This window comes from Raphanus sativus, chromosome 6 (assembly GCF_000801105.2).
Source record: "Raphanus sativus cultivar WK10039 chromosome 6, ASM80110v3, whole genome shotgun sequence".
Taxonomy (NCBI): Eukaryota; Viridiplantae; Streptophyta; class Magnoliopsida; order Brassicales; family Brassicaceae; genus Raphanus; species Raphanus sativus.
In genome coordinates, this window is record NC_079516.1 from 36918215 (window position 1) to 36941451 (window position 23237).

The window sequence follows — 23237 nt, forward strand, 5'->3', positions numbered from 1 at the left end:
TTAGGGGTCTCACTAGGCACTAACAAGACTCCCTAACGCTAAATCAAGAAAATGGGCTTGACCCTTTCTACGAAAAGAGTAAAACTTTGCTCGAGCTGCGACAGGAACCTTCAGAGATTTGGGTAGAATCTAAATTTGGATCCTTTTGCTATAAAAATTGGTAAAGAGAAGAGACGAGAACTTACGGCAGTTCTGGGGGGTTTGTGTCGGAGAAAATAAAGGAAGAGCCTTTCGAGTGTCCGTGTCCGAAAGAGAGTGAAGAATGAGACAAGAGTCGGTCTCTAGCTCTCTTTGTCCGAAAGAACGGCGAAGCGGGACGAGAGGACCTGAAAGCAAACGGAGGGCTTTGCTTTCCCCCCCACACGTGTGCAAGATATTTATTTTTGTTTTGAATTTGATTAATGTATTATGTGGAGAGATCTATGAAGTGAATTTGTTGATTTATGAGTTGTTTTTTAAGAAACAATCAAAAGGAGTTGGTCATGGATTCATATTCTTCTTTTTATTTTATTTCTCATCTTGCCTTTTTCTTTTACTTTATAATATTATTTCTCCAAAAGGAATATGCCAGCTCCCATTTTATTCTTAGACAAAGCCAAAGTTGCTTACTTTTACAATGACCAAAAAATATTAATTTAGTTACTAAACTACACTAGATTTTATTCATTTTATTCTTAGACAAAGCCAAAGTTGCTTACTTTTACAATGTCCAAAAAATATTAATTTAGTTACTAAACTACACTAGATTTTATTCATTTTATTCTTAGACAAAGCCAAAGTTGCTTACTTTTACAATGTCCAAAAAATATTAATTTAGTTACTAAACTACACTCAACGAATAATAAAAAGGTTCGGAAGAATATATCAAAGTTAAAAAGAAAAATCGAGACTGGTTGTGTGATCTTTTTTAAGTATAATAAAAAGAAAGAAGAAATATCAACCATGTTTTAAATCAACCAAAACATGAATACACTTGATAGGATTTTTCAATAATGTTAGTGCTACTGAAGTCTGAAGTGATCCAAAACTATAAATAATTACAATGGTAACAATACAATATAATACAGTAAAAGCAGATATTTAATATGTTCAATTTACAATTTAACAGAATTACAATTTAACAATTTCCAAATCGGTAGAATGAGAGATGCTTAATCCATTATGTCCATGAGCTGGTCCAGTGTTGGGATTGAAGACTCAGTCTCTACTCTCAAACATCCATCAGTGATCAGAACCACATACACCAAACAAAAGAATCTAATATTGTTAAAGAGGATATGCCAAAATTTTACATTTCATAAGCTCCTCATACCTTTGTATATCAATCAATCCTCATGCTCATCTTCCCCTTCAGAATCTGCCAAGAACAAAAAAAGACAACTTTGAAGAACACTTATTGACTTGGATGCTATTATAAACTAAGCTTACCGGATCTGACATCTTCACTGAGTTTGCCTCTATCTTGTATTTGTTTCACAAGCATCCGATACATCAAAACCCACCAATAAATGTGGAGAACAAGCAAACAATAAAGAAGAGTGTTGAACATGTAGTAGTAAATAGGTCCTTCAACCGGGTGCTTGTCCTTATCTAGTTCTAAAACTACTTCATAGCTGCAACAAAAAAAACATATATTACATACATATACAAGGAGAAAAACATTCGAGAGTGACTATAAAAAGATATCAAATATACACAAAACCTTGTGCTCCATAGGATCCAAAAGGGATAGTAAATGAGGCGAAGAATGATCCAAGACAAAACGAAAAGAATGAATGAAAAGCTTGCGATTCCTTCGGCTCCACTATATTTAGACATTTTCCCAACTTCAAGAAACACATCACTTGCATCATGAAGTGCCAGAACAACCGAACCAACACGAGAGAAGCTTTCTCACCCACACCCCCCAAAAAAAAGAAGAAGAAGATCAAAACAATGAGGAGCAAAAGGAAGCCATTGTAGACTAGGAGTGTGATGACGGAAGCATATACCTACATACGTATGAGAGGACAATAAGAATAAGAGTAGCGATATGATGACCCATTGAAACTCCAAAATCAGAACGTCTTGTTTCCCAGAAGATGAGAGCAAAGATTGAGTATGTATAGAATCCAGCCACAAACATATACAAAAGCTTCAACTTTAACCTGGATGAGAAAGATATAATAATAAACTGTGTTGATATTATAAGCAAAGCAAGGCCTTGACAAGACAAGAAACTTACTTGGTTTGTTGATTAGGCCAGGACTGATCTCCAGGGCCAACCCAAAAGTATTTAGTGTTCATAAACCAAGGTTCATTGTAAGTCACAGAAAGAGCAAGAATCTCAGCTGACAGATAGTAAACACACTTCCAGGCTGATTCTTTGAATTTCCTGATTTTCTTGCGTCTCTCGGTTGCATCATCCCCAATATTCTGTCTCTGTTTCCCATATATCAAATGTTTTGCCAATTTCTACAAACACCAAATATCAAGTTCAGGTCCAAAAAAAAGGAAGTAACTTTCTCCATACCCTATTTGAAAGTAACCAAATGCACACATGAAAGATGCTTAACATAAATGTGTAATATGAAAAAGAATGGTCCACCACAATATCATAAAGTAGTTTTTATCAATTCTTAAGTGACTGGAACAAAAAGGTTTAAATCATTCTTCACATCATAACCATCAAAAAGAGATACACTTTCAGCTACAATCATTCATCTTAGTGAAGCTTGTTAATACTTTAAGCTTAAGCAACACTTGTATAAAGGCACTGATAATCATTACAAAGGTAACGGCTTTACGAGAGAGTGCAACACAAAAAGCTAAAAGCTCAGAGCTTTCGATCTGTAAGAAGTTACCTCGAAGACGAATCTATCGAGGAGGAACCGAATCGAAGGGAAGAGCACAGCGAAGAGAGGAAGAAGACGAAAATCCTGGTAAACCGGAGGTGACTCGAGTTCCCACTTGATCGATTTCACAGATTCTAACAAACCCATCTCCGGATTGAACAAGATTTTTCTCGAGAAATACAGATTCTTCTCGTTGACAAAGGGATCTCTCTCCCCCTCCTTTTATTTTATTGGATCAGTGGGAAGTTTAAATACAGGTTGAACTAGTACTACCTCCTACTCCATCCCAATTTGATTTTATTTTATTCATGTTTTTTATATTTTCAAGCTGGATCGTTTTTAGTCTTCCTTGAACCCTCTGAATACCTTAGAGTCTTCTCGACTCTCCAAACTGGCATTGGCAATATGACAACTTGTTTTTGTTTAGTTGACTTCTATTTGGTCTTCGACTTTGAATTTTATTTTATTTTTGTTAAAAGACTTGTTTTATTTAAGTTTTGTAACATTTACAAATGAAAAAAAAAAGTTTTACGTATTCGTTTGGTCTGTATATTGTCACAAAATGATTTGTTGACTCTAATAAAAGTGTATTTTATATAAAAACTGCATAGATGATAATTACTAATTTAAAATTTTAATATAGTTATATATTTAACTAAATTTTTAAAAATATTATTATTTTATCGAATCATGTTATATTTTAGATCGACGTAACTGGAAACTGAAAGTTTAATTATTTTATTGTGTTTATTAGTTTATCAATGATTTATGTTGTATAAATAAGAGTTTGTTAATGTTAAATATATGATTTTTAGATTTTTTTTTTTGAACTTAATGATTTTTAGATTTTGAGGCAGATATTATGTTACCTGCAACTATTATCTTATAATTATTTCATGGTATCCTTTTTTCAAAAAAAGAATTATTGCATGGTATCATGGTGTAAAAATTATGATTCATTTTGGAGGTTTGATCTAGATAATCTAATCTATTAAAACAGAGTACTAAAATATATCTACCATAGATGTTTTCATTTAAGTTTTGGCCAGTTTCATTTTTATTAGAGTGTTACATAATAAATAGACCATAACAACTTATCTCAATTATTAATGCCCACACATTTTAGTATAATTTCGCCAGGCCAACTAAATCATAACGAACAAACCGGCCAATTAAATATTAATTTTGATTTCTTAAATCTAATCCTATGGTTACGATTGGCAAGGACCAAACATAAAAAAATATACCAACCTTAACAAATCCTATGGTTACGATTGGCAAGGACCAAATATTAATTTTACTTGCACTTATTCTTTACAATAATCAAAGTTATACAATTATTCTTACTTCTACTTTTTTCCTATGAAATTTATACTTAATTTGGTGTTGTATATACTAGATTAAATAACCAGTCCAAACCAACAATCTAAATCTATTGTATCTTACATCTTACACAATAATACAATCATATTTAGCTCTAACTTCCACTCTTATACTATAGGTTACATCATATCATTTTTTAAACATTATACACTGTAACCTTAAAAATATATGAAACACACATTAATTATATAAATCGTCTACATTGATCATAAATCGTGTAATATTTTTTAAAAAATTAGAAAGAATTTATTAGCAAAAGATTTCAACAAATCTAAACTAACTTGGCTTGCACACAAAATAATATCTACATACAATATATTCTCTTAAATATCTTCTGTTCATATTTTTTTAACAAGATTTCCAGTTCCTTACTTTTCGACCTTCCTATAACGAAAATTAAACAGAATATGCTACTCTCGATATGCTATCTATCTTTAAAATAGGAGTAGTTCGGATATCCGTTCGGGTTCAGATCGGATATTTCAGATTTTCAGATATTTTGGCATAGGAGTATAGAATCCATTCGGGTATTTTTGTACTTCGGATCGGGTTCAGATATTCTTAGTTTGGGTTCAGTTATTTTGGATATTTAGATTTTGGAAAAAAAAAATCTTCATTTCTCAAGTTTTTGTATTTAAAAATATAACTTTTACTTTACTGATATTTTATTTTTAATAGATTGAATGATTTGAAGATAAAAATTTTAAAATAAAAGACACTAATTTGATTATTGTTTTTAAATTTTAATGTAACTTTTGCTAATGCATGAAGCAAAAATTTTGACATACATTTTAAGTAAGTAAAAATCCATTTTTCTTGGAATTATAAGTATGTTATCTAATTTTGAACCATGTGAATAATCAATATATACACATTTTGAATAAAATTAGAGAAGTAAACTAGGAATATGGGGTTAAAGATACATAAGTTTGGTTATTTTTGGATATCCATTCGGATTCGGGTATTATATGTTCGGCTTTAGATATCCAATCTCTTTTAATTTAATACCCGTTCGTAAAAAAGTAGATAACTGAGCTACAAATATAGTAAAAACTTAAAGATCAATATTCTTTTTTACTAATAAAAATTTATAGAATAATTCCGCCTTTGAAAAAGGCGGGTCAAAATCTAGTATATGATTATGTTACAGGGCGTCACAGATGAAAAAAAATGAAAGAAATGATCGGAGAAACTCGGGTGGGGGAGGAGGAGGAGGAGATCCGAGAAGGTCACCGAGGAAGATGAATGTGACTAAATCAGAGGATGAGAGTGTTAAATTCCATTCTGATCAAGAATGACCAGTTAGCTTCGGAGAAGAAGGAAAGTCACTAAAAAGTGGAAGCTTTGGCATTATAATTTTGGAGGCTTGTATCTTTGCAATAATAAAAATGCGGCTTAGATTAAAAAAAATAAGAAGATGTTTTATACGTATTTTTCAAGTACCCATATTAAAGACTCAAATTGGCGTTGTACGCATGGATTGACGTTTGTGGTTCAATTTGTACAATCCGTCTTCGTTTATGACGAAAATAACCTCAAGCTAAAATATTATTTGGCATCTACAATACAGTGAAAGTCAGAAGGATTATCTGATAATTCTCTTAGCTCTCTCTCATTGGTCATAGACCCTAAGTCTTATAATTCATCCCAACAACATGATTCCATGATTTCTTGTTTCAACACTCGTAGACTCAATTTCCAGAAATTCTGACAATTCTCTTTGCTCTTTCTTCACACTTCATTTCTTTATTTTTACACTATATTTTTTTTAAAAAAATTCTTTTCACCTAAAATTTTATGAAATCATTTTCTCAGCATAAAACTACGATATATACTTAATGAAAAATTAAAAAAAAATCCGATAAATTCTTTTTCTGGATTTATGATGAACTACATTATAACTGATCAATAATTTGACCATTAAACATGTTACAAAATATATTAGAGAGTTAGCGAATTTTATAACAAGATACAAAATTTGTTAACATGTTACAAAATATATTAGCGAGTTAACAAATTTTATAACATGATACAAAATTTGTTAGCTGTAAAATAACGTCAACTATAGTCTCGCTAACATGGTACACAATTTGTTAACATTAAAATAACATCAACTTTTACTAGGTTTATGATAGAACTACATTATAACTCATCAATAATTTGACCATCAACATTTTACAAAATATGTTAGCGAGTTAACAAAAATTGTAATAAGATACAAAATTTGTTAACATGTTAAAACATTTGTTACATGTTACGAAATATGTTAGTGAGTTAACAAATTTTGTAACATTATACAAGATTTGTTAACATTAAAATAACATTACTACAAAATGCATAAACTTATTTCAAATTTAGATAATCATAGTGAAAAATTTACCAGAAAATCACTTATGAACTTGTGTAACTTATACATTCAATTCCTAAAGTGTTGGGGTTAAATGGACAAAAGAGGCAAAATTTGAGGACAAACCATTGTTGGTCATCAAGCTTTTGCAACCACCTCTTCAGTGAGGCTGATTTGGACGACGACGAAGGCTGAGCTCGAGCCATCGATGTCCGCAGGTGAAAAAGAAGCCCAAATACAGTGGCTAGTCTCGGTTTCAAATACAAAAAAAAATTCACTAAAATAATCAATACTGTAAATTTTTTAATCAATAGGTCTCTAAAGAAATCCATAACAAGTAAAAATTTAAGTTTGAACAAAAATGGAGTCTATACAAAAAAAAATTCAAGAACACAGAGAATGGAAAGAGAAAGAGCTTGGAGAAGATGAAACCATGAGATGAAAGAGAATACGAAAGAAAAAATGAATTAAGAAAATAAAATTCATCACACACATATCTCAAAAGAAATAGACACCTAGCAAGTTGTGTGTGTGGGGGAGTGAACCTGAGCAAAAAGCAACGTAGGGGTGTCAGCTTAGATGTGTTGGTCAGTGTTAGATTAGTAGGATTAAAATGGAGATTAAAATTCTTGGTTTTTGACTAGGGCATTTACTTAATATTGTATGCAATTTGCGGTATAGAAGCAAATTTTCCCTTTTCACCTTAGGTGTGAGGACTCTGTTGTAATATAGTCTAAATGGTGATTTGTGCTATATGTGGCATAGTTTTCTTTTATACACTTCGAAGTCCTTTTGAATTAGAGAGTAAATTCCACAAATTTGTTAGTTGCTTTTTTAGAAGTTTCTATGTGCACACTATTGCACATTTGATTAAATGTTTTTTTTCGTAAGGAAAGGACTCGTATTGTAATAATAATCTAAAATAGTGATTTATTTGTGAGAACCTATAATTTGTTAAAGATAGTATTTTAAACAAAAAAAACTTCTCGGTAGAAGAGAGGAAGAAATCTTTGGTGTTATAATTTTGGTACACTATTTTCAGAAGTTTTCTTGTGTGTATGTGTAGATTCATGCATCTTTGGAATAATAAAAATGTGGCCTAGATTTAAAAAAAGAAGAAGATTATATATGTATTTTTCATATTATTCGAGGATTCTGTTGTAATATAATCTAAAAAGTGATTTTTGTTATAGATGTGGTACAATTTTCTTTTATACATTTCAATGTTTTTTTGGATTAGGTAATAAATTCCACAAATTTGTTAGTTGTTTTTTTAGAAATTTTTATGTGCACATTATTTCACAGTTGATTAAATGTTTTTTTGTCTTATGGAGGAGATTCCTATTGTAATAGACTTGTTAATCGCAAAGTATAATTTTTGAATATTCTTACACAAGAAAAAACGAAAATAAATGTACATGTTTATGAAATCGATAAACACATAATTCAGACAGAGACTTATTAGAATCTTAAAATAATAATTAATGAAGATTTTTACCCAAGCAAACATACAAAAATAAATGTACATGTTTAAAAAAATTCCAAAAGCAAAGATATGATTAAGATGTCCACAAGCAACTCCTACTAAAATTGGTTAACATTGAGTCAAAAAACTTTAGGTTAGCAATGTTACACGGAAAATAGTACAATTTTGTATAAAGGGTTCAGTCTTAGGTTTTGTGATCTAATTTTGTATGGCTTAAGATATAAGAAAATTGTTTACATCTAATCTATTAATTTAGGGATTATCTACTATTTGAAGTTCTCATTTAAATTTTGGACTCTTTCATAATTGTTGCTAGAATATATCATGTCTCCTATACAATGCAACCTACCAACTTAAATTAAACAAAATCTTAACAACATAGATTAGTTAAACCTAACCAATAACACTTTTATAATATTTTTGGTTAATCTCTTAATATAATTAGATCATATAAAACTCAACCACTCTTAAATCAACGAGTTTCATATCATTCCAGACATAAGAGAAAAAATATTCGACTCATTTACAACGTATGCATACAAAGACCGTGTATGCTTATGCTCATTGATCTTCCAAAAACCAAATAATTGTGGCATAGACCAACATAGGCTCATGTTCGTATCATTAACTTTACTTCTATATATTTACTCTTTACCTACATCATATCACAACATACACAGTTATGCAAGAACATGATTTTTTTTTGTTCAAACAACCAAATAATGGTGGCATATGGTCAGTAGATTTTTTAAATATGTTTTTTTATATATTACATTTTACGAGACTATGTGTATAAGTTTTTTTTTTGAAAAAGGCATAACTATGTGTATAAGTTAAAAGGTAAAAAGTATGACAAGGCAAATTATTATACTAAAAATGAAAGAAGATTAAATACAAACTAATAACAAGTACAACACAAATTATCACACTATTAAATTCTATATATATTTAATAAAATATTATATATATGTCTAATATGTATAAATATATAAATGTTACACAAAATATATATAATATTATATACACATATTATATATACCAAATATTATTAATTGAAATTTGACAAATCAATTTCCGCCCTTTAGGGCGGGTCCTAATCTAGTAATAGTTTGAAACTGGCAAGCATGTGAGTTAAAAGCAAATATCACACAACAAAAATACAATCAAGATGCGGTTAAAAGATGCAATAACCAGTAAAATCAAGTCCTTATCTAACATATAAAAATTAACTTCTGGTTTAAGTTGTTCATAATAAATAAACAAACAACGATAAACACTAGTATATTATTGAAATGTTACATATGAAGTAAAAAATAAACAAAACCAAGTGCAATACATATAGTAAATGATGCATAATGACAAAATTTAATTAAAATACTGCAAAGACATAATTTATAGTGCAGCAATATGTAAAACACATAATGCTCATACAACAATCAAAACTAATGCATAATGTGCAGGATGCTCATGCAACAACCAAATTAATGCAGAATGTGTAGGAGACTATTGTACTTATTTTAACAAAACAAAAAAATTACTGTACTTTTGATTATAGTTTTTCTTTCTTCGATTTAGGTGTTGGAACCCTATGGTAACATGACCAGAATTGGTGATTTTTCTGTTATGTTTTGTGTGACATTTACATATTTCAAGGTTTTTTGTTTTGTATTTAGTAAAAAAAGAAGAGTGTGGCTTTCACAAATTGAAGTGATTAATGAATGTTTACTTACCTTTGTACGAAAAGATCAGTGGACGGACGTTGCACCAACAGTCAAAGTCGACTCTAACCCATGGCAACATAGGCAAATGCCATGGATTCATAGGTATAAAAAACATTTAGTGTTATTTTACTAATTAAAAAGTCTTTTTGTTTGTTAAATATCAATTTAGTTGATGAAATTATAATAAAAAATCCATAATTAACTAAACATAATTTAAATACAATAAAAAAGAATTATCTTGCATCATTCTCAATTTTCTATTAACAAAGCCTAATTTACAAAAAAATAAACAATTTTTAATATTTTTTAACACCACAATTTTTTTGCTTTAATTTTTTAAAAAAATACAATAAATAGAGATGGAGAAAAATCTTACGAAAAGGTCTTTATTCTATATTTCGCCAAAGGCCTTTAAACTTTTTAAGACGGGCTGGATGCGATGATTAGAATAGTAGAATCTCAATTGATTCGTCTCATTATTGTGTTTCACACTCGTAAAGCTCTGTCCACACATGCACGTTCGTCGGTGATTATACTATTGTAGTCTTCACTTCTTAGTTTTCTATGGGTTTAAGTTAAGAGTAATACTATACTTTATACTACTCCTAGATATGTCCATGATGTTTCGATGTATTCAAAGTCACATTGAAACAAGAAGAGGTGATGTTTCCAAGGAGAAATTAAAGCGTTGACCCTAAGTTGCCCAAATTTGACCTCACGTTCTCAGTCTTTCTGCTTCATCTATTCACTGGATTATTTCTTTCTTCATACAATGCCCATCTTTCTATACACATTTATGATCATCTATCCAGCCGCATCTTTATTATTTAACTAACATAATAAAGTCAAATATCTCCGTATAATTTATTAATTTAGGCGTTATATTTATAAAAGAGCTCTTTATTTGACTCTTCATATCTTAGATAGAAGAAGAGGAAGAAAATAAATGATGAAGAGGAAAAGTAAAGTGTTGATCATCTTTTTCACTCTAGTTTTGCTTCTAAGCGTGGCTTTGAGTGTTATTTCAAGAGAAGATGGTTTTGCCCCTCTCAAACAATCTCCCTCCTCCAGGACCTCCTCCATGCATGTAAGTTCATCAATAGTATTATTTTACTTCTTTTATCTTTCTCTAGTGTGGTGTTCATGGATTATAATATGGTAACTGTGATCGTCTACCATCACAATATTTATTTATTCTCTCGAGTACACAATCTTCTTTTTTCAAACTTCGGGTACACAATTCTTATAGACAAAGGATTTTAATTTCGCTATATATTTCAAAAGTTGGAGATTCTAAGGTTTATCAGAAAATCCTAACAAAATACATAATACATAGATTTCTATTTGTTTATATATATACATGAACATGATGGTATTGAATTACATGTCATATGAATATCAAAATGATAGAATAACGACAATATCTGAGCCGAACAAAATTTTATGTTGAATAAAATGAATAGTATCGAGTGATTCAGCTCACTAGTTTTACTTCTTTCTGCTTCCTTTTGGTCTTAAAGGAGAGTAGGAAAGGCGATGGAGATGGAGTAGAGTGCAAGAACTCAGACAGTGAAGAAGAATGTCTTGTTAAGAAAACTGTAGCTGCTCACACCGATTACATCTATACGCAAGACATGAACATATCTCCTTGAAACAGGAACATTTGCTCTTTGTTTTTCATTTACTACAAGCTATAAGCAAAGTCTTCTTGGCCATGTGCTATCATGTTCTTTTAAAAAAAAAAATCTAATCGTCGTCTGATTTCTGTCAATGTCAACGTATATTTATCCTTCAACGCTATTTAACTTAGCTGGTGTTAGAACAACGTCAAGTTTAATTGGGCTTTTTGAAGCTGGTGTTAGAACAACGTCAAGTTTAATTGGGCTGTTTGAAAACAGTTGGGTTTATATGATTTCGTGTCAGGCCCATAAACAGGCTTATCTTTTTTGACGTAAATACATGCAAAAGGTTTAAAGGACGAGAAAATAGAAAAGAATACTTTTTTTTTGGGTGCAAATGTTTTTTTTTTTGCTAAAAAAGATGCAAATGTTAAAACTTATACCACCATTTTTCAGTTTGTTAAAGTAGAGACCAATATGGTATGGTTATTGGTACGTTGTGTATGTAGACGAAGTGCTGATTAAATATTGATAAATTATTCACAGACTATATATGTTGTTAATATAGTTAATTATGAACTAATTTCAGTATTTATATAAATACACTTATTCATCTAAGAATAATATTTTGACTGTGTTTGGGAAGATAATATTATTTATAAAATTATATTTTATTTTCTTCTTTTATCATTGTTACTATTCTTTTAGAAATTAGTCTCCAATTTTTATATACTTTTTTGCAGAGGCACTATCACCAGGAGCCTCCACCTTCATTTGTCTTATTTCATTTCAACAACCATATCCACCATTTTAAGTAGTCTCATTGTCAACAGTTGAGAAAAAATCTTATATAAACACGCACACACAGAAAGCAAATGCAATCAAATATGAATCCATAGTTATAGAGAGAAAATACAGCTTAAACTGTTATAAGCATGCTATTAGAATTTTTGCAGTTAGTCACAATGTCAGACACACATTATTTGTTTTTCTCTTAATGTGATTATCTTTATTCGTCATGAATCTTTGGATGATTTTTACAAGTTATTAACTACAATGAACGATCCATAAAAGATTATAATTCCATCTCCAACCTATGAAAACAGAAAGCAGATAAATCACATTACGTAGAGAATACTAATTAAATACTTAGTGGAGTTAAGTTTAGTATATATTCAGTGTTTTATGTTGTACATCTTTTCAATTGACTTTGATGTGTTTTGATTCGGATGAATATTCATTTAGCTTTTAAAGAAACAATTTATAGGTGGTTTGTCAAAGTCAAAAGAGGTCCATATGGCTAAAATATACTTATAAAAGTGGCTCATGATTAAATGGTTGATTAAAAAGAGGTCCACCATTGTAAGCAATCGATTTCTTCTTAAATCTTTGTTTGCCATGAATGATTTTAATGATGCAAGTCTGTTTATGCGGCGAACTGAAATTGTTAAGATTTGATATATATCGTCATAAAACGTTTTATATATGGATAATGGAAATGATTTTCATAGTTATTCTAATTTGATGGTCTAAAACTCCACTAAACAAAGTATAGCAAACTCTCCGCACCAACAAAATTATTGGTAACTAATGCATACTTTCATACAATCATATAATAAAAAGTTAAAAACCTTAGAAGTACGGAAATAAATAAAAGAAATATCTCTATTATTAAAAGAGAAGTACATTTAGGAAATATCCCTGAGTTTTCAATGTTAATTACACTTCCATGCCACTAGACCTATTAATTAACATTCCTAAAAAAAAAATCTTGTCTTTTCAGATTATTAAATGCATGTTTTTTCACTTTGATTTTTCCTTAAAAATCGGAAACAACATCTTCACAAAAAAAGAAGTTATTTATTTTATTTTTAGTGACTTAATCAATGATAGGGATAAATCACCTATACCAATAGATGATTATTAGTTTTTTTTTCTTTAGCCAAAATAAATTCAATATCTAAAAAGAATATATTTGCTGACAATAAGTTCTAACCTATAATCACTCTCAACTATTTAATATACATATAAAATACAGAAATTTATCCTATAATTACGTTAACTTCTAAAATTTGGTTAATAATAAATTATCTTTACATTTTTTCCATATCTAAGTAATAAATAAATTGCTGTTTTAAAATGTTATATTAACAATAATGCAATACATATAATTTACAAATACATATACATATATATATATATATATATTATCAGTAGCACAAAGAAAAAATTTAGTGAAAACAAATATTTATACGGCCACGGGTCAAGTTATAGAAATAAACAACAATAGCGTATAAGATTATATTTTATTCATTTATATTTTTTTAAAGAATGTTAAGATTTTGGAATTGGAAAAAATTATGACCAATCTCTATATTATTATAATTAGAAAATTTAAAATTTATATCAAAATATTTTGTTAAACATTTAATCTTAATTTTTATTATAACTATTAAATTAATTTCCAATCTAAATTTATGTCTAAATATTACAAATATATCATTTAATATAAATAAAAACTAAAAACATAAAATAATACCCGCCCGGTCGGGCGGGTCAAGATCTAGTATATTTTATTCTTCTTGAAAGTTGCATTTAACTAACGAAAATCTCGTAAGGGAACGGCAATCTTGGCTAAATTTCGCTATTGAGCCGGAGATTATTCAAATTTTCAAGATGTATCTTTTGGACTTCAGCATATGTTACATATTAAGGACACAAAATGAAATTGCTGATTCATTAACTATTACCGCTCGCACTTTTCATAGATCTTTTTATTATTTTGGTTGTTCTGTTTCGGTTTAGTTATTCATACCACTTCAAATTTAAGTAATAGAATAGTCGTTTGATGCAAAAAAAATTAACCAAAATTTCACGTCGATTCAAACATTGGTACGTTTTTATAAAATATTATACCATCCGGAAAAACAGTTGTCACTCAGTTGAACTAATTCATATTTATTTTGGCAAAAAGACATTTATTTATATTTTATATCATATAATACTATAACATTTATTTATTTTAGCAAAAGAAAATTTATATACTTAAGTAATCCAAGTTGGCTAAAAGAAAAAAATATTTATTTATTTTGGCAAAAAGACATTTCTTTATATTTTATAGCATATAATACTACATGATCGTTATGAAATCTACATTCTTGATACAATCAGAACAATGATCAAGATCATTAATTAATACAACTCAAAATTTCTTCCCGTTTGGTCTGAACCCGATCCAGCGTTTGATATCGAATCTTCAAGCTCTCTTAGAAAACTGTTGTCGTCTTCTTTGTTAGATTTTATCTCAGTGATTAGTTGTCTGAGATCAGAAGTTTCCTCTTTAAGCTTAGCGTTCTCCTTCAAAGCAAGCTCATGGCTTGCAGATACGTTGTTTAGCTTATCAATAAGACAGTGGTTATCAGTACGAAGTCGTATCACTTGAGACCAAAGCTCATCGAGATGTCTCTGCTTTCTCATCCTTGACCTACGAGCAGATTCTCTGTTAGAGATCATCCTTCTTTGTTTTCTCTCATCGATGGCCATGCTTTGTTGGTGATCTTCGTCTGATGCTGAGTTGTTGCTCATCATTAGATCGTGACCATTGGATGATGAAGAGTAGTAGCTATTGTTGTTGATCAGACCGTTGATGTAGTAGGAGGAAGAAGTAGGAGAAGAGTGCATGTTGAAGTATTCAAACTCCATGATTGGTGTTTGGTTATTATATTTTTCCGGCGATACATATTTGAAGTATCCGGTGAACTCCTCCGGAATTGTGTTCATGATCTTTGCTCTGATTTTTTTCGGTGTATATATTTTGGTTTTGCCAGTGAAATGATAAAATTAAAATGTTTAGAGAGAGAGAGAGAAGAGATACTTGTTTTGTGTGAAGTGGTTTTGAAGCCAAAAGGAAGAGAGGGCGAAGGGATTTATAGAGGTGGGAGGAAAATGAATGAGTTGTTAGAAAATGGGTTGGGTGTATAGACCGTATGGAACTTCTTTTTTAGAAAGATTTGTTTATTTCCTTTGTCAAAAATAAAATACAATATAAAAAAAATTGTGCCCCCTATTGAAATACAGTCTGTTTCTGCCTCCGCCCTCTAATATCATATGTATATTTTGTTTGCAAAAGAAGCGATTATCCTTTCTAATATTTTTTTCATTTTCCTACCAATTAACATATAAACTGAAATCATCCAGATTTTAATATAGTTTAATATAATTAAATGGTAGTGAAGTAAGTGATATATAGGGGTTAGAAACTTGGCTCTGCATATAAAATTTTGGTTGAGTTAGAGTATATAATTCTACTTTCATTAGAAAACATACCCTATTTTTTATTAGTTTCTAAAGATTGGTCTAGGTTTCAGCTTGAAATTCCTCAACTCATAGATATGTTTTTTTTTCCTTTATTGCATGTCATAGTGAATAATAAAATGACAAGAAATCATGCTGAATTGTAGAATTATATAACATAAAAAGTGTAGCTAGCTAGTTAATGGACGTAAACTTTTAAGGACCATGCTGCCTGGCCAAGTTTTGCGACGGAGCTGGAAAGGATAGAAATGCTACTGATATGCTTCCCAGATTTTGACATCTCATATGTTTCACGAACACGCAATCAGTTTTTTGATTTTTTAGTAAAAACATCTAGATCTTTTTATAGGGAGCTACTTTTCATTGGTTGTTCTGTTTCGGTCTGGTTACCCAGACCACCTCAAGTTTGAGTAATAGAATAACTGTTTGTCGTAAAAAAAAATGGACGTAAAGTTAAAACTTGAATATGGCTAAACGCATGCAAAAACGGAAGCATTTGCGTTACAACTAGAATGACCTTTTAATTAGTTTTAGTTTTTTCTTGCTTAAGACTTGAGTTAATTAGCTTTAGTTACGTATGCAAAAACCACCACCAACTGGTCCAGTGGTGATTATTTGAAGGAGTTTCGGTTATAATACGAGATACCGTCTGAGTTCGATTCACCCTGGTTAGTAAGACATTCACATTCTCTCTCCAAGAAATTGTCCATTGGTCTTTGGGCGTATTTGGACGTTGTCCAGTTGGACAACAAAATATTTTGGACGGATTTGGGCATGTCCATATTAGTCCATATTAATTTGGACATGGACGTCTGTATCCAGTTGACATCCCTAGCCTTCACTGGTCTTCTCAGTCCTTGGCTTGCCTTTATCTAGAGCTCTGTTTTTTTTTTCCAAATTCAGTTTATGCTTTGTTTTTCTCTTTTACGCTTTCTCCATGTTTTTAACTTTTTCTACCATGGAGTTTTTCTGTTAGCCTTAAAACAATGTACCACACATCCAGCTAATTCTGGAAATGAAATTCATTTTCTTAGCAAAAAAAGCAGCATGTTAAACGTCAATGGCTAAATAAAAACCTATTTATTTTTATACCAAACTGATTAGAAAGTACTTTCTCCAGTCTCAACTTAATTTTTGCAATTTAGAAATTATAATGACAAATTGATGAAAGTAGAGAACACAAAAGTGTTTATGGAAGAATTATATTAAACTCTCATAAAAATAATATAGAATAGTATATAATAGATAATGATAAGTTTCATATTCTAATATATCGATGTATATACTAATATTGATTATTGGATTAGGTCGATCTTCTTGATCTCCCAATACTCTCCCTCAAGCTCATACATGGTAACACGTATGAAATTGAAAAATCTTTAGAATATAGTAGTAGAAATAATTCAAGGGTTTGTGAAACAATGACGATTGTTCATGTTGCGGAAGCTTGATAAATGTCTCGTAACTCTTTACGACTTGAGATAGATGATCGGATTTTGATTTGATTGTTTGTTTTATCCATCCTTCAATGAGATGATTGTTGGCTGTCCAATCTTTATGGTAGGATGAATCGACTGCCGGTAGACTGCCGTCAAGAAATATAAACTTCTTCCGTAAGCTGATTGCCATGCGGAAGTTGATGATGAGAGATTAGTTGATGTTTTGAATAGATGTTTTGTGTATCAAATATGTCGATACACAAAGATTTTTGAAAAAATGTGTTGTTTTGCGATTTTTGCAAGAACAACGAGAAGACAATGATATTTTTGGATGTTTTTAGTTTTGTTTAGGCTGTGATACCATGAAAAATTGACGAAAGTAGAAAACGTAAAAGTGTTTAATAGAAGAATTATATTAGACTCTCATGAAAATAATTTTACAAGATACATACAGTTAAACCTCTATAAATTAATAATGTTGGGACTACACCAAAACTATATTTTTTATTAATTTATAGAGATTATTAATTTACCGAGATACTAATTGAACCAAAAATTCAATTTGGGACAATTAAATTATATTAATTTATAAATTATTAATTTAAAGAAGTTATACTATAGTTTATATAGAGAATAAATCAAATATAATTTCCTAAACTAATATGAAATAGTATATAATAGATAATGATAATTTTCCTATTCTAATATATTGATGTATATCCTAATATTTACCATTAGATTAGGTCAATCTTCTAGATCTCCCAATATATAACTACAATAGCTACCATAATTATTTGAACACACTTGCGTTGTATGATTGTATCCGTTGTGCTTAATATAAGTATTTTGAAGTGAACAAAAACTGCCATAATTATCTAGTAAATATACCATAACTAGTATATATAAATTAGATAAATTACTGTGGAAACCGTTGTAGCAATCATTACCTATTTTTCATTTTCATTTTGTTTTGCAACCAGTAATCATAGCCTAAATCGTTACATTTTATATACCTGGTCGTTACATTTTTCATACAAGACAAAATGCCATAAAATATATTGCCGTACTTGTTCTATAGCTCTCATGTTCTAATTGCACCGAGTACTCTCTGGTAAACCCATCTCAAACATATATACAGCAAGGATTGATTAACTCAAGAGTCTTACGTTTTCTGGCGTGACAACATGCAGTTTTAGTTCTTTTCTTAAGAAAAAAATTAATGTGATCTAAAATTCTCCAAAATGATTCTTTTTTTGGTGTTAAAAGTCTCCTACATGTATTATTGAGTTTTTGTTGGTATTATTCATTTGTAACCAGATTGGTGAGTCGTCAACTGTAATACCCGTTCTTGCTTTAGAAATGGAGATGCTAGGTTACAAGTTTCAGCCATGTGGACTCACTACAATAAAATGGTCATATTGCAATAGTGATATATCTAATCTATTAATTTAGGGATTATCTACTATTTGAAGTTTTCATTTAAATTTTGGACTTTTTCATAGTTGTTGCTAGAATATATCATGCCTCCTATACAATGCAACCTACCAACTTAAATTAAACTAAATCTTAACCAACATAGATTAGTTAAACCTAACCAGTAACACTTTTATAATATTTTTGGTTAATCTCTTAATATAATTAGATCATATAAAACTGAACCACTCTTAAATCAACGAGTTCCATATCATTCCAGACATAAGAGAAAAATTACCCGACTCATTTACAATGTAAGCATACAAAGACCGTGTATACTTATGCTCATTGATCTTCCAAAAACCAAATAATTGTGGCATAGACCAACATAGGCTCATGTTCGTATCACTAACTTTACTTCCATATATTTACTCTTCACCTACATCATATCACAACATACACAGTTATGCAAGAACATGATTTTTTTTTGTTCAAACAACCAAATAATGGTGGCATATGGTTAGTAGATTTTTTAAATATGTTTTTTTTATATATTACATTTTACGAGACTATGTGTATAAGTTTTTTTTTTTGAAAAAAGGCATAACAATGTATATAAGTTAAAAGGTAAAAGGTGTGACAACGCAAATTATTATACTAGAAATGAAAGAAGATTAAATACAAACTAATAACAAGTACAACACAAATTATAACACTATTAAATTATATATATATTTAATAAAATATTATATATATGTCTAATATCTATATAAATATAAATGTTACACAAATATATATAATATTATATACACATATTATATATACCATATATTATTAATTGAAATTTGACAAATCAATTTCCGCCCTTTAGGGCGGGTCCTAATCTAGTTGTTGCTATATTGTAATATATCGTTGCAAATATAGAATTGCAACAAAAATGTGACAAATTTTAATTTCTTGCTGTTTGTATGTTGCAAATTCATGTTTGTTGCACATACGTAGCAAAATTAGCAACAAATTAAATTGTTGATAAATATGTCATATTTTTGCAACAATTTTTTGTAACAACTTTGTTGTATATTTACGACATTCTTTTGCAACATAAATAGTGGCAAATTATTGCTATGTAAAATAATAGCAAACAACATTGCAAATTTGTAATTATTTTTTTTCCTTGCAATTTAGTTGTATTAACTGCAACTAGACATATATAAAAAATTTGGTATAATTACAACGTATAGATGCAACTTAAGTTGACACAAAATTTTCTATAAAATATACATCGAAAGTTGTTGCTATTTTCAATAATTACGTTTAAATAATGTATCTGGTGCAAATATTTTGTGACGACAATTATTTTTGTTTAGCAAATAATTTTAATAATAGTTAGTATATATCAACTGCATTGCATAGATTATTATTGTAGTATTTTGTTATAATAATATTAGATGTATATTTAATTTTACAGTAAATATTTTTACAGTAAAAAAAACAGATGACATACTTTATTAAATATACTACGATATTAAAAAGTCAAAAATGATACATTATTAAAGAAACATTGGCAATAATTTGAAAGCTACAGAAAACTAATAAAAACGTAGAAAAATAACTAAAGCAGCCAACTGAAACTTAGTTGTTGACACCCTTGGATAGAATAGTTGGACAAAGGATTGATATCATTTTCTCCGAGCCTTCAAATTTGCTATAGCCCAGAAAAGTCATATTGAATGATTGTTCTTGTTTCATTACTGATTAAGGAATCACCTTTGAACCTATAAACACAAATAAAAATATAAGGTAAATAAATTATTAACGTGACGTTCTTATTATAACATATGTTTCTTTTTACAATAATGATCCATTCACTTTGGAAGGAGCGAGATTACCTTAGACATTCAATAGTTGGGTTGCTCCTTGGTCATGACCCTCGTTTGCCATGTGACTCATTTGGAAAAACAATACGAAATCAAAATTAATACTTAAAAGAAAATAAATAAAGGATAAGTAAAGCACACAAAAACAAAACTACTGGAGATGAGTTTCTTTCAAGGACTCTTTCAAAGAACTACGTGCAGAAGTGAATGAATTATTGAAACACTGTATAAGCTGTATATATAATTAATGAGAACAATAAAATCTAAACTGCTCGATATTGGATATATATCCATATCTTTTTGTTTAATATTTTCTAAACAAACTAAAGCAAAAATGATATTCTAGTAGTTGCAACCCCTCCCGCAATATCTAGAATTAAAAAAATATTAAGAACATTGAGTGTATCTAAATGAGTGTATTAAGAACATTGACAATATGATTTACGGGTATGCGTATGTGAAAGGATGCTTTGACTTTCAAAAATGAACGAATCTAATGAATAAATGGCACTTCATGCTTTGCTTCATATTTAGTTAGGAACACATGAACTTAACATTTGGGCTTATGACTTATCAATGGTGATAAAGGAGAAAAAGAAAAGAAGAGATAAATGTAAATGTAATTACGTTTATAGTATATTTACTTTATAGTCATCTTTGAAAGAATATGTAAATGATTTTTAGTCTAATTTCCTATTATTTTGAATAGGAATAAGTAAACTATACCGTATTGGACCAATACAAAATAAAGTTCATGACATAAAACCATTAACAAATTCTCAAGAATCTGAAATTTTGAAAATATTGTATACATATTTAAATATACAATATAATATATATTGTATATTTCTTGTACTTAATTAATACACAGAAACTATTTAGTCTATAAAAAATATAATTACTGTCACATTTTTGCTACGTATAATTACTATTTTCTTTTTGCAAATTAGCAATAATATAAAAGTGTTGAATGCTTCTTGCGAAATTAGCAATATATTTGTTTTTGTTGCAAAAGGTTGCAATTTAGTAATGAAAACATGCAACATCTATTATGGTTGTGAGTTTGCAATAACTTTGTAATGAAACTGCAATAAACATTTATTATTGCAAAAATATTGCAATAATCATAGCAAATTATTAATGAAAATAGACATTGCAATTTTTTTGTTGCAATATGACTATTTTCTTGTAGTGACTAGATAGCCTGTTGGTTCTAATGGAGAATTTAGAATGTACACAAAAACCCAACCAACAAATCATGTATTATTATCACTTTCACTCTTCTTAACCTGGCAAATCTGAGGAATATAGAGGGGTAAATATTTCACATTACCCTTGTTCGGCGTGTAATCGTTGCGTCAGCAACGAGCGTTTAAATTTAAAGGAACACAGAAGGAATTTAGAAGAAAAAATAGACCATGAGATGAAGGAATCTTTGTGTTTCTTGCTGCTGAGAAGAGAGAAAATATAAACAGTGTCGCTGTTTGTTTCAGCGTCACCAGAATCACTGAATTCCTTTAATTATTTGACCGCTGCGTTTTTGTTTTATATTCCGGCAGTCAGTAAAGAAGAAAATCATGAACAGTTGTTAGTCGATGACGTCAATCGCCGTGTTTTTAGAACGAACATGGCTATTACCCAATAAAGATTGACTCACAAAAACCACGTGATGGTGGTGGACTAGTGGGTTCGAGGGAGTTACGATCCCAATACGGACCCGGTTTCGAAATCCCGTATGGCCACCCGGACTAACGTTAAATCGTAAGAATACGTGGAGTGCTGTGGATCTTGTGAGATTAGTCGGTTGACCTCGGTTGCCGGTCTCACTGTTATAAAAAAAAAAAGATTGACTCACAAAATCAAATTACAAAAGAAAATAGAAATAAGAACAAAAATAGAGTGATGTGATTTGATAAATTAAACATGAAAATGCAATGAGTAGGTCCAAACATTTTGTAGTGACGCCTTGTGGCCGGCGCACCAATTCACCGAGACAACTTAAACATTTGCTTAACATGCTTGCTTTGATAGTCTATTCCACAATTGAGTTCATTTAAAATGGTGCAATACTTTCCATTGACTTGAGAAGACTTCAGGAAACTTTAATTTGACCCTAAAGAAAATTAATAACGCTTTAATGTTCGTTCTTTGTTGATAGTCATTGGTAATTGTAGGTAATACGCTGTTTACAATTAAATTTTCAGTATTGATATCAATTGATGTGGTTGTTTATCGCTGTCATCAAGATATGAAAAGAATTTATATTGTTCGATTTTAAATTTTATTAATTGTAGTCGTGATTTTACTATTCCTATAGTTTATTATTGATTGTCAAAATAATTTAATTTAAAGAAGACTATATAACAGCTTTGCGTTCAGTTTATGTTCAATTTGATTGGTTAATCTGAACTAAACTCGATCTTTTTCACATAATAACTGATCACACAGTTTAGTTTTTGTTTTTCTTTCACTTGATTGAGTTAATGATAAATTCTTTGTAGATCACCTGAAATATTCATCACAAGAGACTATTTGAACAATCATACCAAAATACATTCATATAATCCGGTAATTGATTTGAAAATGTGCACTAGAATCTTCTTAATCTCATATATGTCTTTTTTTTACAAAGATCTCATATCTGTTACCTTCAATAGTTTGTATATACTATAAATACATATCGAAAAATGAAATTGTATTCGATGAAGCAAACCCCGCATATTTTTCCTTTCTCATGGACCATATATTCATCTAGAGAATTTGTTCTTAAACATAATCAAGAGAAAAAAAATCCGGTCAAGGGA

The 23237-nt window shown here is 29.7% G+C and overlaps 4 protein-coding genes across 8 annotated transcripts in view; 1 reads left to right on the plus strand and 3 right to left on the minus strand.

Annotated features, from left to right (window-relative positions):
- LOC108805934 (choline/ethanolaminephosphotransferase 1) overlaps positions 1-23237 on the minus strand; it is a 68862-nt gene that overhangs the window by 3173 nt on the left and 42452 nt on the right. Inside the window, exon 1 of one of the 3 annotated variants that reach the window (XM_018577928.2) lies at positions 186-409. The exons of 1 other annotated variant lie outside the window; for it this stretch is intronic. The gene's annotated coding sequence lies outside the window, so the exon portion shown is untranslated. Of the gene's footprint in view, positions 1-185; positions 410-23237 lie in introns of those variants that run through there. One more of the 3 variants, XM_018577927.2, reaches the window with a different exon arrangement.
- Positions 1018-3120, minus strand: LOC108805873 (ceramide synthase 1 LOH3). 3 transcript variants are annotated; one of them, XM_018577854.2, is made up of 7 exons: positions 2844-3120; positions 2225-2454; positions 1992-2147; positions 1703-1888; positions 1429-1613; positions 1313-1357; positions 1018-1204 (listed from the first exon to the last, which is right to left on the minus strand). In XM_018577854.2, the coding sequence occupies exons 1-6, from the start codon at positions 2979-2981 to the stop codon at positions 1326-1328; spliced, it is 927 nt and encodes a 308-aa protein (XP_018433356.1). In that variant the 5' UTR covers positions 2982-3120; the 3' UTR covers positions 1018-1204; positions 1313-1325. The 3 variants fall into 3 exon arrangements, with proteins under 3 accessions (XP_018433356.1, XP_018433357.1, XP_018433355.1); XM_018577855.2 differs by having other exon boundaries at positions 1018-1257; XM_018577853.2 differs by having other exon boundaries at positions 1018-1357.
- LOC108810978 (phytosulfokines 1-like) lies at positions 10673-11566 on the plus strand. The gene is made up of 2 exons (XM_018583047.2): positions 10673-10858; positions 11292-11566. Exons 1-2 carry the CDS (start codon positions 10718-10720, stop codon positions 11421-11423), a joined length of 273 nt encoding a protein of 90 aa, XP_018438549.1. The 5' UTR covers positions 10673-10717; the 3' UTR covers positions 11424-11566.
- On the minus strand, positions 14456-15299 carry LOC108809935 (basic leucine zipper 43-like). The gene has a single exon (XM_018582069.2). It carries the CDS (start codon positions 15168-15170, stop codon positions 14583-14585), a length of 588 nt encoding a protein of 195 aa, XP_018437571.1. The 5' UTR covers positions 15171-15299; the 3' UTR covers positions 14456-14582.

What these genes read in the sequence shown, in the direction of transcription:
- LOC108809935 (XM_018582069.2), bottom strand. Translation starts at nt 15,170, where the DNA reads ATGAACACAATTCCGGAGGAGTTCACCGGATACTTCAAATATGTATCG.
- LOC108805873 (XM_018577854.2), bottom strand. Translation starts at nt 2,981, where the DNA reads ATGGGTTTGTTAGAATCTGTGAAATCGATCAAGTGGGAACTCGAGTCA. An exon ending in TCGATAGATTCGTCTTCGAG is followed by an intron (nt 2,455 to 2,843) that starts GTAACTTCTTAC and finishes TGGTGTTTGTAG; the next exon opens with AAATTGGCAAAACATTTGAT. An exon ending in TGGCCTAATCAACAAACCAA is followed by an intron (nt 2,148 to 2,224) that starts GTAAGTTTCTTG and finishes TTTCTCATCCAG; the next exon opens with GTTAAAGTTGAAGCTTTTGT.
- LOC108810978 (XM_018583047.2), top strand. Translation starts at nt 10,718, where the DNA reads ATGATGAAGAGGAAAAGTAAAGTGTTGATCATCTTTTTCACTCTAGTT. An exon ending in CCAGGACCTCCTCCATGCAT is followed by an intron (nt 10,859 to 11,291) that starts GTAAGTTCATCA and finishes TTGGTCTTAAAG; the next exon opens with GAGAGTAGGAAAGGCGATGG.